At 43.0% G+C, this 15,441-nt stretch overlaps 1 protein-coding gene across 1 annotated transcript; it reads right to left on the bottom strand.

Moving 5' to 3' along the window:
• Window positions 1-7,609: 7,609 nt before the first annotated feature.
• Window positions 7,610-15,013, bottom strand: LOC133021609 (immunoglobulin superfamily member 3-like). Its single transcript, XM_061088522.1, has 10 exons — window positions 14,953-15,013; window positions 13,862-14,236; window positions 13,321-13,737; window positions 12,781-13,185; window positions 12,237-12,596; window positions 11,176-11,541; window positions 10,667-11,059; window positions 10,108-10,524; window positions 9,108-9,500; window positions 7,610-9,026 (listed from the first exon to the last, which is right to left on the bottom strand). The coding sequence occupies exons 1-10, from the start codon at window positions 15,005-15,007 to the stop codon at window positions 8,827-8,829; spliced, it is 3,381 nt and encodes a 1,126-aa protein (XP_060944505.1). The 5' UTR covers window positions 15,008-15,013; the 3' UTR covers window positions 7,610-8,826.
• Window positions 15,014-15,441: the final 428 nt, after the last annotated feature.

Consider the following 15,441-nt stretch of genomic DNA (forward strand, 5'->3'; position numbering starts at 1 on the left):
CGGTGTCGATTTTTCCTTTGAAAGCATGAAAGCAAAATATAGGAAAAAGGTTTTATTTCCACACTTTCTGTGTTTGCTAGAAAGTGTTACAGCCACTCTGCCAGGACTGCATTTATAGCTCAAATGCTACAGCACCAAATACATCGTGCATATTGTGCTTGTGCCTGCAGGGGTCATTTTCTAATCCAAGGTTGTATGCTATAAATGAAATAAAATAATTAAAGAGCGTCTGTGATGCCTACGTCTGCACCATGTGTAATTAGGCAGATAGTGGCAGATGATGAATAAAAGAAAATGTGTTATAAAAGTATCATGGGATCTGTCTTTACTTCCATTATGACTTTGAGTCTAGCTGTGCTCTGGACTAGAAGTAAAAAAATATGATATACGTATGTGTGGAACGCAGACCAGACCATCTCTCTGCCTGTGTCACAGTGTGAGACCCTGATGATTTGTGACAGGCCTGCCTGCCTCAGTGTCACATCAACCAGCTTCTACGGAAAAGAGGGAGAAAGAGAGAAGCTGCAGAGTAGGAGAGAGGCGGAGTGAGTCTTTAAGCTCCATATCTCTCTGTATACTCACCTGATGTGACCGAAACAGATACAAGATTCACAGAAAACGCACTAAGAGGGATCATAAATTCAATACAATACAGATTAATGTCAGTTATAAGTGCTTCATTAACATTAAAGAAAGATTTACTGTTCAGATAATCAGATAATACTGTTCTCAAGGAGTCGGTTACCATGGTAGCCACGTTAGTATGTGTGATATGAAAGGGGGATGGTAATCAGATCCTCTATTTTGGTTGAAATGATGATGTACACATTCACCATCGATACCGTGTATGCTGCAGTGTGTATTTTATAGAGGAGAGATCGTAAATGACTACAACATGAATAGATTATTTCAACTTGCAGTGCAGTATAGAGTACATTTTGAATAATGTTCTAACTTAATATGTGTTCACTGTGTAAAAGATATGACACAATGAGTGGAAATGAGTGGAAATGTTTGGCTGTTTGTGGAAGTATTTAACTTTTATGACAAGGATGCCAATGTGCACGTGTGTGTCAGCTGGAAGTGCATGTTAATGTGTGTGTGTGTGTTGATGTAATATACAAACAGGAGTGTTGTAAATGTGCAATCTCCTCGGTCGAAGTCGACGGTGTTTGTCAGCTAATTAGCAACATGAATTAGTGCAACAGCAGTTTGGGGAGCGCCTCACATACAGAGAAAAGCTGATGGGAGCTGATGGGCGCAGCGGAGCGTTGTCACTGGTGAATGAAGACGAAAAAAGTGTGTGTATTTATGTGTGTGTGTGTGCGTGTGAGTGTGTAGTGGGGTGCACCTAAACCACTGCTAATGAAGACATCGGCTCTCTACTGCAAACAGGGGCTATCTTAGTCACGTCGGGAGAAACAGCCGTCAAATGTGACATTAAGGCTTGAATTAATTGCTCAGACGGTGCGGAAGAGCTGTCAGACGTACACATGCCGGAGAGCGGAGAATAACTTGTGCACAATTATCTCACTCCAGTGGGGACGCTGGTGTCCGGGTGACACTGCACAGCTGGCCACATGTGCAGAAGTAAAGTAAAGAAAACAGCAAATTTCAGCTGCGCTCTGTTTGTTTGATGGATGTGTCTGGATATGTGTAGCTGTGTGGTTTGGGTACGCAGACAAATACTGTAGTTCAACGTGGCAGCAACGGCAACTGAAATTCCTTTATTTTTCAGTTCACGTTCTTTTGAGCTATCGTTGACTATATGAAGGCTTAAGTATAGTGAGAAAAGATTACATCTATATTACATGTTCACCCAAAGAGTTTCATATATATAAATATATGAATACACTCATACATGAAGGAAAAAAATCAATACTCCAGTTGCTTGAAAGGGCAAAATAAAGCTTTCTGCAGGGTTGAGATCAAGATAGAGATATATGCGGTAATATCTAAAAATAAGAAGTGACAAAGACGATAATTAGATGCACGTAAAGCTCAGCAGATGAGCTGCGAACGAGGTGCAGACACTGCGAAGTCTGACGTTGTTACACACACAGTGTGTACCAACAAGCTGGCAGTGTGGTTAGAGTCAAACTCACCATGACATTTCTCCCTCGCTACCTTTCAGGATAACATTTTGGAGGCGGAACGCTGATGGGCAGCCGGCCGGGGCTGTGCGGGAATGGCCTCAAGTGCCAGCGGCCGATGTATTGGCTGATTAGAGGCTTGCACGGCCCCTATGGCTGATCCAGCTCCCTGATAGCTGCTGCCGAGCCACATTTGTTGTCCTGCTCTGAGATAGCAGTGAATGAATGTTTCAGGGAGCGGCTGATGTTTTTTTCGGTGCTCTCATCACTCAGCTAAGAGGCCTCTTCGCCTCGGCAGCTCTGTCACGACCAAAATCAGATAGAGTGGAGCCGTAGACAGACAGTGTAGAACCAGCTTTAACCGTTGTTTCTCTCCCTTGTCTCGCCCAGGTAAGTTCACAATGGCAACTTCTCACCGACTTCATGCTGCTTCTGTTACCTCGGTGATGCTTGATTCACATCGCCCTTGGCAGCACAGCATCTGCAAACCAAATAGATGCACGCTGACTCCGACTGAATTAGTCGCCGCGCGCCATAAGTTATTCACACTTGGGCACATGTTGCTGTCACTGGTATTTCTTTGATTTAAATGCCTGGTGATTTATTAAAGAGAATTTCTGAACGGCTCCAGTATGAATGATGACAGTTGTGATAAATACCAGAAGTAGCTGCTTAAGGCTCACTCCACAGGAAAGCAGCAGTCGGTACAAGCCCCCAAGGCCCCATAAGGAAGCACCAACAGTGTGTTTGTTATCATTTTATCAGCCCTGGTAACTACGATGCATTTAATGCCCACACGAAAAAAATCAATTTCTTGTTTGTCAGAGGGATGGAAATGTCTTGGCTTGTCTTGTTAGTGCAAACGGAGAAAACAAGAGAAGGACTGACAAAGAAGATGTCGGTTAAGATTCATTATTTTTATTCATATGTTTACCCGCCGCCATTCAAAAAGAGAATGGCAGCAAAAATGCCGGATTGATTTCTGTTTGACACATGAATCAGTGCATGCTCCGTGCTGCTGTTATAATGAAATCTAAACTTGTCATCATCATCCTGTCTGTTTTTCGTCAGTCACGCGGAGACACAGCAAACTGCAAACATGATTAAAGGCAGCAGCAACGGCAAGTGCCCACATACACACACACACACACACACACACACACACACACACATACACACACACACACACACACACACACACACACACACACACACACACACACACACACACACACACACACACACACACACAGGTGGAACGACAGGAACAGGGACATGAAAGTCTTTTACTGTTTGTAATGCTAAGTTACATTATCATAACAGGAGGCCCGCAGATGAAGCAGCTTTGGGGTGTTCATCCGCGCAGCTCCAGAATGTGAGAGTGCAGATGTGGAAGAAAGAAAGAAAGAAAGAAAGAAAGAAAGAAAGAAAAAAAGAAAAAACAGGAGCTCTGAGTTTGTTGAGAGCTCCCCTGACAGGAAGCAGAACCGGCTATTACTTCATATTGCACCATTTAAGCTGTTTTTTAATTTGGACTCTCCAGCTCCTTCCAGCAGCCAGCGCCGTCTCTGGGGAAAACCAACCAGGCCTCAACCAGGGAAGGCAGACAGCTCCAAACAGTTTAGAGAGCTGTGTACGGTTTGTGCGTTGAAGTGGGGCCTCGGAAAAAACAAAGTAAATTCTCTGTGTGTGTTTCAGACCGCAGCTGTCACTCTCACGCTCGCTTTGCTTTAGCATCTCTCCAACGCTGCTATTCTAGTTGGCAGCGTGCTGGGCGTGGCGTCACCATCGCACCCTTGCATCCCGCCCCCCTGAGATGTCAGGCTGTCTGTAGCCCACTCACCTGTGTCTCTCCTTCCACATTTGTTGGCCTTCTCTCCCTCTATGGTCTAGTCCAGGGGTCTTCAACGTTTTTCAGGCCAAGGACCCCCAAACTGGTGGATAGATGGAGCAGGGACCCCCTACTATATATATTGTATAAAGTTGTTTTTTATATTAAACTGGGCCTAGTGCCATGTATAAACATAGCTACGCTGTTATTCTGCAGTCAATTCTAAGCTATTCAAATATTACACAAGTTCATATATTCATGTTTTTAATTTAAACATGTGCAAGGTACAGGGTGGCCATGCCACTGCCATTTATAAACATATATCTTGCATACAACACTGAGCTACTAAGGTTATTCACAGATTTATGTTTTTATTTTAAACATACATGTAGAAGAGACAGTGAATCCTCAAGCCATCTGTGGATGGTACACATACTCCCACATCAGTGAGATGTCGGACCCTGATGGGTAGCACACAACTTATCTCATCTTGGACACATGGAGGTTGTCAGGCAGAGGGTCAAATCAGCCTCACAATATGTTGGATGCATGTTAATGTGTATTTGAAGACATTTAAAATGGTGGGAAAAAAATTGGTTCGAAAATAAATAAATTATCAAAAATTTTAAAAATTGTCAACCAAAGATTTTGCGACCCCCTGTTGAAGACCTCTGGTCTAGTCCATGCAAGACATGTTCAGACACCCACTTACTTGCCCAACTCTTAGGACCAAAGGATTTCATTTCAACAACTCCAAGAAGAAAAGGAGATTCTCAGCGTGGATGCTGCAATGTCAACCAACAGTGTGGAGCACTCTGACTCACCCGTCAGTGTGTTAACCTGGAGACTTTAGCATGTCCATGTGCTTGTGTAGGCAACTATAGCCCCCTCTAGTGCTGACAGATGATAGGACTGATGTTGAGAGACAGAGAGGAAAGAGGGGGGGAGAGGGGTAGAGAGAGAAAAAGCATGTAGCTTGTGGTTTGGGCAAGGAGCAGAAGGCGGGTCTGTCAGGCCCGTGTCCTCTCGCTGCCGAACAGGGACCATCAAAGCCAAGACATGGGGCCGCGAGGGAGATGAGGCTGTAGACAAAGAGACTCAGTGAGCTGAGGTGAGAGGAGGCGAAAAGGGCTTCAGAGAAGACTTTCAGATTTCAGGAGAGGTGTTACGTAATCCGCACAGATGGTTCTTTGAGTGTCTCTCGGCCCTTGTGTCAGCCCAACCTCTGACAGCAAGTATCATCCTCTTGTTCAGGAGGGTGTTAAGTGCCCAACTTTGATCACACGTGCTGTTTACTGTGTTTTTTTGTGGGTTTTTGTGTGCATGTGTGTGTTTGTAGTTTTTCCTCGTGAGCATCATTTTGAGCGTAGACCCTACGTACCTTATTTTGGACGGTCCTCACTTTTTCAAACGGGCTGATGACTTACTTTTGGGGTTAGGGTCAGGATTAGGGAGTATATAGTTATCTCGTGGACTCCCCCTGTCTCTTCCTTCAACTGGGCAGTTAAGATGGGGGGCCTTAGGCAATGCACTGGCTTATACACTTCAGTCAATACCTCTCCATTCCAATGTCATCTACAAACCAAATTATAGTTCAGATTTTCAGGTTCAGTCTCTCAGGTTGGAGGCCGAGGAAATTGTCCAAGTTTGTGGTTTTAGTTGTGTGGATATTTGCCCAATATCTGACTTTTATTTGTTTTTTTTGTAAAGGTTGTGATCTGGATTAACTGTCTTACCTGTAGGTTCCAGAGAAGGACAGTAAGATTTCAGCAGAGGTTAGGTTTGTGTAATGAGTCAATCAAGGCATTATGACCTTGAAAAGCTGTTTTAGTAGGTGGAGAGGGTGTGTGATGTGATGTGATGTGTGTTTGTGTGTGTGTGTGTGTGTGTGTGTGTGTGTGTGTGTGTGTGTGTGTGTGTGTGTATTTGCAGTAAGATTGATGCTTTGTGCCATTCTCACAGAAGACAGTTTCCCCTCCTAGGGCAGAGAGTCTAGGCTCATTTGTCGTGCAGCACTAATGGAGTATTTGGACATAAACACATAAAAAATTCATCTGGTTTTTGTGCTAACATTACAAATATTTTTTAGTAATTAATGTCTATTTTAGTTCATTTCAAACTACACAATAATTGGTACGTTTCATTCTGTACCATGGCTGTCAACCTCTTGGTGGCACTAGAGTAAAAGTGATGATTTCAGCAGCTTACACAAAAACTACCGGGCAGATTTACACAAAACTTGGTCGAAGGTTGGGACTTGGCCCAAGAAGAATTTGATCATTGCCTTTTTAACATTTTCACATTTTTCTAGAAATGACTGTGACTGAGAGCTTTGTAAACCTCAGATGAGTTAACCGTTCACCTCCATTGACATGAAGGTTAAAGTGTCTGTTGCTTTAATCACAAATAGGCTGTTGTGATATTACTCATGCATCATTCTGATACATTCATTCTGGTATAACCTTCATACCAGCATATGTTCTTGCCCATAAGACATCATTCGTCTCCCTGTAAGTCAATGAACTGTAGTTTAAGATGTTACAGTAATCTTATAGTTACAGAAATAGTTATAGAGTAAATCTACTAATGGCAAATGGAGGACAGAGCATCACGTCGATGCCAAATTAGATCTGCAGTGAGGTCATAGTGGTACAGATAATGCGTTTTTTGAAAGAGAACTGCACTTATAAATAATAATATGTACTACAAGCAACACTTTGATAAGAATGGATGATAAGTCTCTTTAGTGTGTGTTTAGTTCTGACTTTATTAGTCCAAAGGCCAAAGGAGTCGTAGCGTGGATTTTAGATTGTCCCCACTTCATCCCGTCTTTGCTGCAAAGACACAAGCATTGATTTGCCTCCCAAATTCGATGTTTCTTCGTTTGCTCTGACAGCCATTGCCATGGAAACACAAGGGAGTGGAATTACAGTAAAGTTAAGGGGAAGGCTTTAAGAGGGAGCTGGTCCAGCAGACTGTGAAGGGCTGGTATAATTCAAGACCAAAGACACAGTGCTACATCATCATCATCAGGCTGAGAGGAATTTTCCTCTGTGTACTCTTAGTTTCTCAAATCTTTCAGAAGAACCACGAGTTGGTTTTCACCATATGTTGTACACTCGTCGGACAAGAGTCCTTCGCTGTGTGGGAGCATTCCGGTGTCGAGACCTCTTTCCTCAAAAGTAAAAGCAAGAAATGGCTTCTATTCCTGCTTCTTACACAGATGGGACGTTAAACATTGATAGGGCTGATGTAGGGAGAAATGGAGAGACGGAGAGAGGAAGAGAGAGGGGGGGAGAGAGAGAGAGAGAGAGAGAGAGAGAGAGAGAGAGAGAGAGAGAGAGAGAGAGAGAGACTTTTCTCTTCTTAAGTCTTTATCTGATTACTCTGCAGTATCATATTATCTGAGCAGGAAGGTCTTCTTTTTTTTTAAATGCGGTGGCTGCAGCGTGAGAGAGATTCACAATGCATGCAAACATATGGGAGTGCAGTGTGGAGCTGTGACAAGTTCTGGATTTTCTACTCAATGGCACATGCAGACATTTAATATAGCTATAATTGGTTGGTGGTCTCAAGACTGTTCTTCGGTTTTTCAGCTTCTTGTTTGTTTTGTTGGATTTTAGATTCAGCCTTCAATAAAAGGGAGGAATGAGGTTATTGACTTGGTAACTCAGGAACATTCCTCTGGAGATAGCTGTGCATTTATTGTTGTTATTGGCGTATGATAGGGAAAAACAACATTTTAAATGTACAAACACCATAGATTAGATGTTTAATCTCATAATTGTTACATTTCAATGTCATATGTGTCTGACGACAGCCAAAAAACTAAAAAATGGACCTTGCATGCACAAAAAAACACATGAACAAATACACATTCAGTGATACAAACTCGCACACAGAAATTAAGTTTTGCCTCATTAGGACTGACCTTAGTGAGTGTTTATACAGGAAAATGTCCTAAAACGAGTAGTATATGCACACAGGGCTGTAGCTTGGGAGGTAGAGCGTGTTGTCCATCAACTAAGTCCGCGGTTTGATCCTATTCCTTGTGCCCGCAGGCAAGATACTGAACCCCTGAGGGTTGTTTTGGCATGTGATAAAGATACAGAAAGTGCTGCACACAGATGCACTGTACATATACAGACCATTTACCATTTACACACACACACACAAGCACTAATAGGCACAAAGCCTCCATGTCTTGTCTTTTGAGTCAAACTGCGTATCTAGAATCTAATGACGGAGGCAAGTACGTCAACAAACCTAGAGTTTGCTTCTTCTAGCAGATTTCTACTTCTGCTATCTGCACAGACACTGATAAAGACATGCACTTCAGCAGAACTGCCTGACCACACTGTCGCCCCACAGTCATGAGCTCAACCATTGCAGAACCACAGAGCACTTCCTGGTTGAATCATCACCGTCATTCTCACAGGGGAATATCTCAGATCTCACCACATTGCACACTCTGCTCCTCCCAGAGACACGCTATAGTCTTACACTTCTCATCATCAAAGCCCCGGTGACAATCCGCCCGGCATGAGAAGGTTGGTGCAAGAACACAAAGTTGATCTGCTGCCTCCCTCAACAGACCACTGCAAGCAAGATGTGATGCTGTTAAAGCAAATATGTTTGGGCTGTAAATAAAAAGTGCAACTTTAATATTGATGGTCTAATAAAAATCATAACTTCATTAAGGCAAAATTATTTCCCAACTATTTTTATGGAACAACATCAACAGGTTCTATTTGTGAATTTCAAATTAATAATAATATGTACAGTGCAACTTTTTAAGTTATAAAACATTATTGCATATACTATCCTTTAAAAAAATAAGAACGTATTTTTCCACTTCTTCTCCTGTCCCACGCTCTCCTCTCCACTTGCAGCCGATGAGACTCAATCCTCTGCATCGAGTTTGCTATTCAGCTGGTGCTCTTCTGCCCAAAGAGATTTGCCTGACTTCTTTCCTCCCGAGGCGTTGGTCCGGCATATCTTCAGCAACAGCAGGGAAATCACCAACAGTGAGCCTATGACAAGCACTACAAGAATCCCTATCCAGGTAGCTGACTTGCATTGTGGCTCGAACGCGCCTTCTCCTACAAAGAAATCAAAGAAATGTTTCACCTGCATGCGACCAAGCGTCCACGCAATTTCACATCGAGTCAAGTGGTGCTCACCTTCTGTCAAGACATTAACAGTCAAGTGTCCAGACGTTTCCACCGCGACCTTCCTCCATCCACGAGACAGAGAGGGCAGCCACTCCTCTACCTCGCAGAAATACAGGCCGCTGTTTTCAGGAGCTGGCTTCGAGACCGTAAGGCTGAACCGATTGGGTGCAGGGTGGCCAAATCTCAGCTGACGACCCCCAACCAACATGTCTTGTAGGGTAGCGTTTCGATAAGCTACGAATATGGGCCGTTTTTGAATTCCTGTTTCCTTCTGCCAAAACCATGTGACCTGGAACTCAGATTCATCGCTGGGCTGGTCAGTGACGTGGCAGGGGATGGTGAAGTCCCCGGAGCTGCTCACATTTAGCTCCTGCTCATCCTTTACCATGGACAGGTTTTTTTCTAAAAAGAAAAAAAGCACACAGTTTAAAAGACACATTTCGTTCAGCTCAAGTGAAACAAGATGATTGGTTTCAGTGGGACTTTAAGTTAAATTCCGAGGCACACAGCCAAAAGAGACTTAATGGGAAATAGACAAAGAGGAGTGAAGATGGTTTACAAAAAGCCGAAAGAGAAATCTCTATCTGTAATAGAAGACTTAGGGCAACCATCAACAACACCACTATGGCAAAACAAAAGCCAGCACCATTAGAGAATACTTACTTTGCAAAGAATATATGTGATTGTGCAGCACAAGCCAATTCAAATTGATATTAAAGACCATACACTCCTATAATATTGGGTATTATCATTGTTATTACTTGAAAGTGATAGTGTAGCACTGAAATTCTCTTACTTGCTATTTTATCAAGTACTTGATAAAAAAAATGATATTTCTCTAATCAATGTTTCGTTTTTATTGCGAAGATGCCGATGCTTGCAACTGTACCGGATTTAGTACAAATATCTTGACATCATTTCTCATCAACTCTTCCTTTAAACACCCATGCAAACACACAACCAAACACACACAGCTACCCATAGATTTCTCAATAAAAAGTCATCATACCAGCAACATTCACAGTCAGCGAGATAGGACCAGCGCTCTCTGAGGCCTTTTGCTGCCAGTGACCTTCACGATCCAGCTGGTATTGCTCCACCTGGCACTGGAACGTCCCACTATCCCCCTCATGGGCCGTCTGAATTCTGAGGTGGAAGCTGCTCTGTGTGGGTCGGACGAGACGAAGCCGCCCCTGCAGATCTCTGAGCGGCTCGTTCTCAGGATACCGCAGCAAACCCATGTGATCGAGCTCTACTAAGGAGACATTTGTCGTGGGGGAACTGTGTCCAGTGAAGAGCCAGGCAACTTTGTAGAAGACAGAAGGACTGAATGCACCGGAGAGGATGTTACACTTGAGTTTCACCTCGTCTCCCTCTCCTGCAATCAGCTGCTGCGGCCCAACCACTTCTAACCGAAGATCGTTGGCTGGAAAAACCAGAGAGAAGTCAATATTTTGTTAAGTTATTCCTTTTTATATGGTATGAATTAAATGTGGCTGATTATGTATATAGTTATAGAAAAATCTGGAGAAATTTACTGTGAGCTAATTCAAGATAAACAAACTTACCAGGCTCAATTAGATTCAGCTCAGTGATTTGGGACTTTGGCGGGAGCTGATACCAGTTACCACGAGCTTCTTGTAGCCACTCCGCCACCTGGCATATGTACGAGCCATGGTCCGAGATCTGAGCTTGCCGAATAGTCAACTCAAAACTTGGACCCTTGCTGCGCCTCATGCTGATTCGTTGTCTGTCGCTCGGCTCCACCTGGGTCCCAAATGTTATGAGGGCTTCCCGGTCCGAGCTTACGATGGTCTTATTTTCTCCCTGTTGCTGGTGCAGCCAGGTTACGGCATATTGAGAGGATGCAAAGGGCTCTGAGCTAACTGAGCACTTTATTTCTATGTCACTGTTGATATTTCTTGTCAAAGTGGGAGGGGAGGTCAGACTGAGTTTGCTCTCTAAAAGAGGGGAAAAAAAGGAGAAGTCATATAGGGTGAGAAACAATGACAGATAGAATACACAATGCAGCTTTCATCCAAAAGATGGCAAGAAGCCGTATGAATCTCAGAGCTACCTGGGTACTGCACCATCACAGCCACTTGGTTGGATGGACGCGGCTTCTTGGGAAAATTTTGGATGTAGGCAGATGCCTCACACTGGTACTTCCCTGCCTCTCTGGGGCTGGCACCATTGATAAGCAGATAATGAGTGACCTCCTTGGGTTTGTTCACTACTCTCAACTGGTAGACGTGCTGGTCTCCAGACCAGCTGATATCACCATTCCACTTCAGTGTAAGGATGTTTTGAATGGTCGCATCTTCGTGCTGCAGGATCCAACTCAGAGTTGTTGGCACATGTGGACCTTGGACCCGGCACATCAACTCCACATTTTCTCCAACAGTCACACTGGTTTTGCGACTGATCAGTTTCACAGATGACTCTGTATCGAGTGACAAACAAGAAATTGGTGAACCATCCATGATGAAACAAAGGACTGGAGAAAAACATTAATAGAGTAGTCCACCTCTTCTCTCACTTATATTTGTGTTCTTCTGCACAATTTCTCAAAATACCCTCCCTATTTAAAACAAGAAACGGTGTAGATGCATGTTTTAATCCAGATATATTAACAGAAATTGCTCATTCAAATATTTTGCCTTTGCAGTCTTAACACTTTTGAGGAAATAGGTTATTCCTCTTAAAATGCAACGACATGCAGTGTGAGGTACTTCAAAGTCTCCACTTTTAAACATTATCAACAGACACATATCAACAGGAGTTTAAAACCCTGGACGTAAATAGTAATAGTCACTGCACCCTCCAACACAAAGAATATTGAACTGTACAAAGACATCCTGTATATTTTCTTTCTTATAATTTTACTCATGTCCAGGCTTTTAGGTGCAATTTAATTTGTGCAAATAAAAGGTTTTCCTCTTGGAAGCAAGATCATGCAAATATCATGAAATATTAGATTTACCATTTATTCAGCAAATTTTAGTAGTGAGTTTCCCACAGATGTATCAGGTTACATGACAATGACACAAGATTTTTAACAATACTAATCAAACAACTCAACGATTGAAACCTGTTGTAATAATGTGCACGACATTGACAGACAGATACACATCTTACTTGTGGGACTAACTGTCACAGTGCTCGTTGCTGACTGGCTGTGGATCTTGCTGTTTGTTTTCCATTCAGACACAGAGCACTGGTAGATGCCTGAATCAGAGGGCGTGACCTCATCCAGCTCTAAAGTGAAGGTGTCGGCCGTTGGGCGTGTTGCCCTCACTCCGCGACTCGCTGACTCCCCCTCTATCTCCGTGACGCCCTCCTGACTTAGACTGATGATGTTTTCAAACTTGGACGTGGACTGACGTTCCCATGTCACAGAGAGTTGACCCTTAACCCCATCCACTTTACAGGTGAGGTTCAGCCTGTCACCTTCGTCAACACTCACGTAGGTTTGCATTTCAGCTGAGAGCCCACTTTCTGCCGGGAGACACGGGAACAGACAGATGCATGTGTTTGACAAGATGATAGAAAACACGATTTTCTTAATAGTAGTTAATAGCGTTAAGGTTATGGTCAGAATATATCATATAGGAAAAGAAATGTAAATGATTTAGTTCCTGTGTGTGTGGCTAATTTATTCTGAACATTTCTGCTGACTGACCTGATGCGGAGATGCTGACCAGCAGGGGGCTGGAAGTCTGGGCTTCTCCGGCTGTAAAGGCTCCATCCTGGCCTCTGTCCTGAGGCCATGCCCGACAGAAATATTCTCCGTGGTCCTCAGTTCTGACAGGCTGCAGTCTGAGACGGTACTCTTTGTCCCCGACCCGGGCGGCCCTCAGCTCGCCTCTTTTCTCTCTGCCACTATACTCGGGCCCCACAGACAGAATGCCTGTAGGTTCGATGCGCGCCAGCTCAACACTTCCCCGGAGCCAGCTTACAGAAAGAAACCTTTTCTCCAGATTGTCAGCGTCTACGTTGCAGGATAGCGATAGCTCCTGGCCCTCCTGCAGAGTTGTCTGCTGGATGGAGATTCTCACCACCAGAGACGATGTGTCTGGCACCACCTCTACTCGAGGCACAAAATAAACCTCAGACAAATATGGCAAACAGACTCACACATCCTGTGAAGAAGCCACAACGGAAAAGCTGAATATGTCGACATGTACTTTTCACAGATAATAGAATGATAGATGCTTCTTACCTCTGGCTTTGACATGTAGTGCAGTGCTCTCTGCATCCTTCTGTGTGATAGAGTACCAGGAGCGGTCAGGATCTTGGATCCACTCCTGAGCCTGACAGTAGATCTTGCCTTGGTCTGACACCTCAAGCTTTGCCATATGTAACCTATATGTGGCCTCTCCCATTTTATCTAACCTTATGAGTCCATCAAGATAACGCCCTTCAAATGTCGGGCCTGGAATCAGGGTGAAATCCCTGTCCAGAGAAATGATCGGCCGAGCGTCCTCCTCGCCGTCTTTTTGGAGAAGCCAGGCTAAAGACAGATGGGTGTGCTGGATGGTGTTGCTGGAGGCTTGGCACGTTAGAGTGAGAGCATCACCCTCATTATGGCTCAGTGATGTGGAGACAGGTGATGACACACTTAAGGAGTTGTCAATCACTACGGCACAATGTCAGACACAGAGACAAGGATATGGAAGTCACATTTTTGCCATATTACAACACAATGATGCAGATATGTTGAAAAACAGGTTGTGCAATAAAAATTGTAGAATGGCAATTACCTTTAACTAATGTGTTTGCATTGTAGGTTCCAGCGTAAGCAGATTCTGTGTTGACCACATTGCACTCAAAGTCGCCTTCATCAGCTTTCTGCAGGCTCTGGATCTCAAAGAGGACGGAGTTCGGAGACACATGTTTCAGAGTAATCTCCTTGCGTGCCACACGTTGGCTGTATGCGGCATACGCAAAGCTTTCATCAGAAGAACTGATGATGTTGATCTGGAATGTTGGATTTTTGGGCTTCGTGACACGGAACTCGAATTTCTTTGGAGTGCTGTCGTCTGCAAAGCCGCTGACATTGCAGGAGATGGAGAGTGAAGCGCCCAACACACGATACAGGGGCCCGGACTGTGATTCAGTGAGCACTTTGGCCTCTCCTGAGGAAAGAACATTGAAATCACATGAAAACAGCTAATTTAAAGGTCAGTCTTGCTTTGTAAGGGTGCTACTCTTCAAGAACTAATCTTGTGTGGACATGTGAGACAAAACTACAAGTTGTACAGCACATTACAAAAAAAAAATAAACCTTTTACAGTATGAGGTATTTATTCATTATGCAAGAAAAGCTCTGTTTGGGGGTATAGATTTTTATTTTATATAACTATATCATCTAACTATTGCAACCTTTTAAGTTCCATAAAAAATATTTTGCAAGTAATTCATTTTTTATTTAAAAGAGTAAGGGAGTGGCATATGTGAATCAATAACTTTAAAATGAATTACAACCATATAATGGTTAAGGTCATTTTTAAGAAATTTTAAATAAGCTGCCAAAAAATCATGAGAAATGTTGATGAATCTGATTCATTTTAAGCGTAGTTAAACAAAACCACGTATAAGTGGTTATTGACATTGCTGTTTATTTACTAGTCGCACATTCAACCAGGACTAAAGCAAAATAGGATGTACTCAAAAACGCCAACTCTTTATTTCAAAATGTCTATCATTTATAAAAATAAGCATGTATTTTCCTTATTAAATTGTTGTATATATTTCACCATATTTGCATTAAGTTTGAATGGCATCCAGCTTGAATGCCAATATGGATGAATATGAATTAAATACAGCTGCAGGAATTCAGCAAAGTACTCACCACTGTGCAGGAGTAAAGTCAGACAGACCAGCAGACCGACCCTGCAACACCTCATCCTGAAGCACAGTGTTCACACCAGTCGCTCTCTCTGCATGTGAACATCTGTCAGTGACTCAATACAGAGGTATAAATGTGGCTTGTGTTTCCATGGATACAATAAGAGGAAGTCTGAAATATTTCCGGTACAAGGGCAGAAGTTTACATTTGCAACACACGGTAGCATCTTGTGAAGCTATTTTCATTTTTGGTTATGAAACTTGTGGTGGAGTTTTGGATTTTTTAATAGTTTTGTTTCACCTGCTAAAAAAAAAAAATATAGGCTGACATCAGTGCACTACATACCATAATATGAAATAAAATAAAAATCACTTCCTTATCAAAGAAAGAGAAAGGGCACTATCTTTTTTTCATGCATAAGATATGTGCAGCTTCTGTTTTTATTCTCATATTTATTTACTTTATTTACCAACTCAGGCCTTCTGTAATCCA

The sequence above is a fragment of the Limanda limanda genome, chromosome 16 (assembly GCF_963576545.1).
Source record: "Limanda limanda chromosome 16, fLimLim1.1, whole genome shotgun sequence".
Classification (NCBI taxonomy): Eukaryota; Metazoa; Chordata; class Actinopteri; order Pleuronectiformes; family Pleuronectidae; genus Limanda; species Limanda limanda.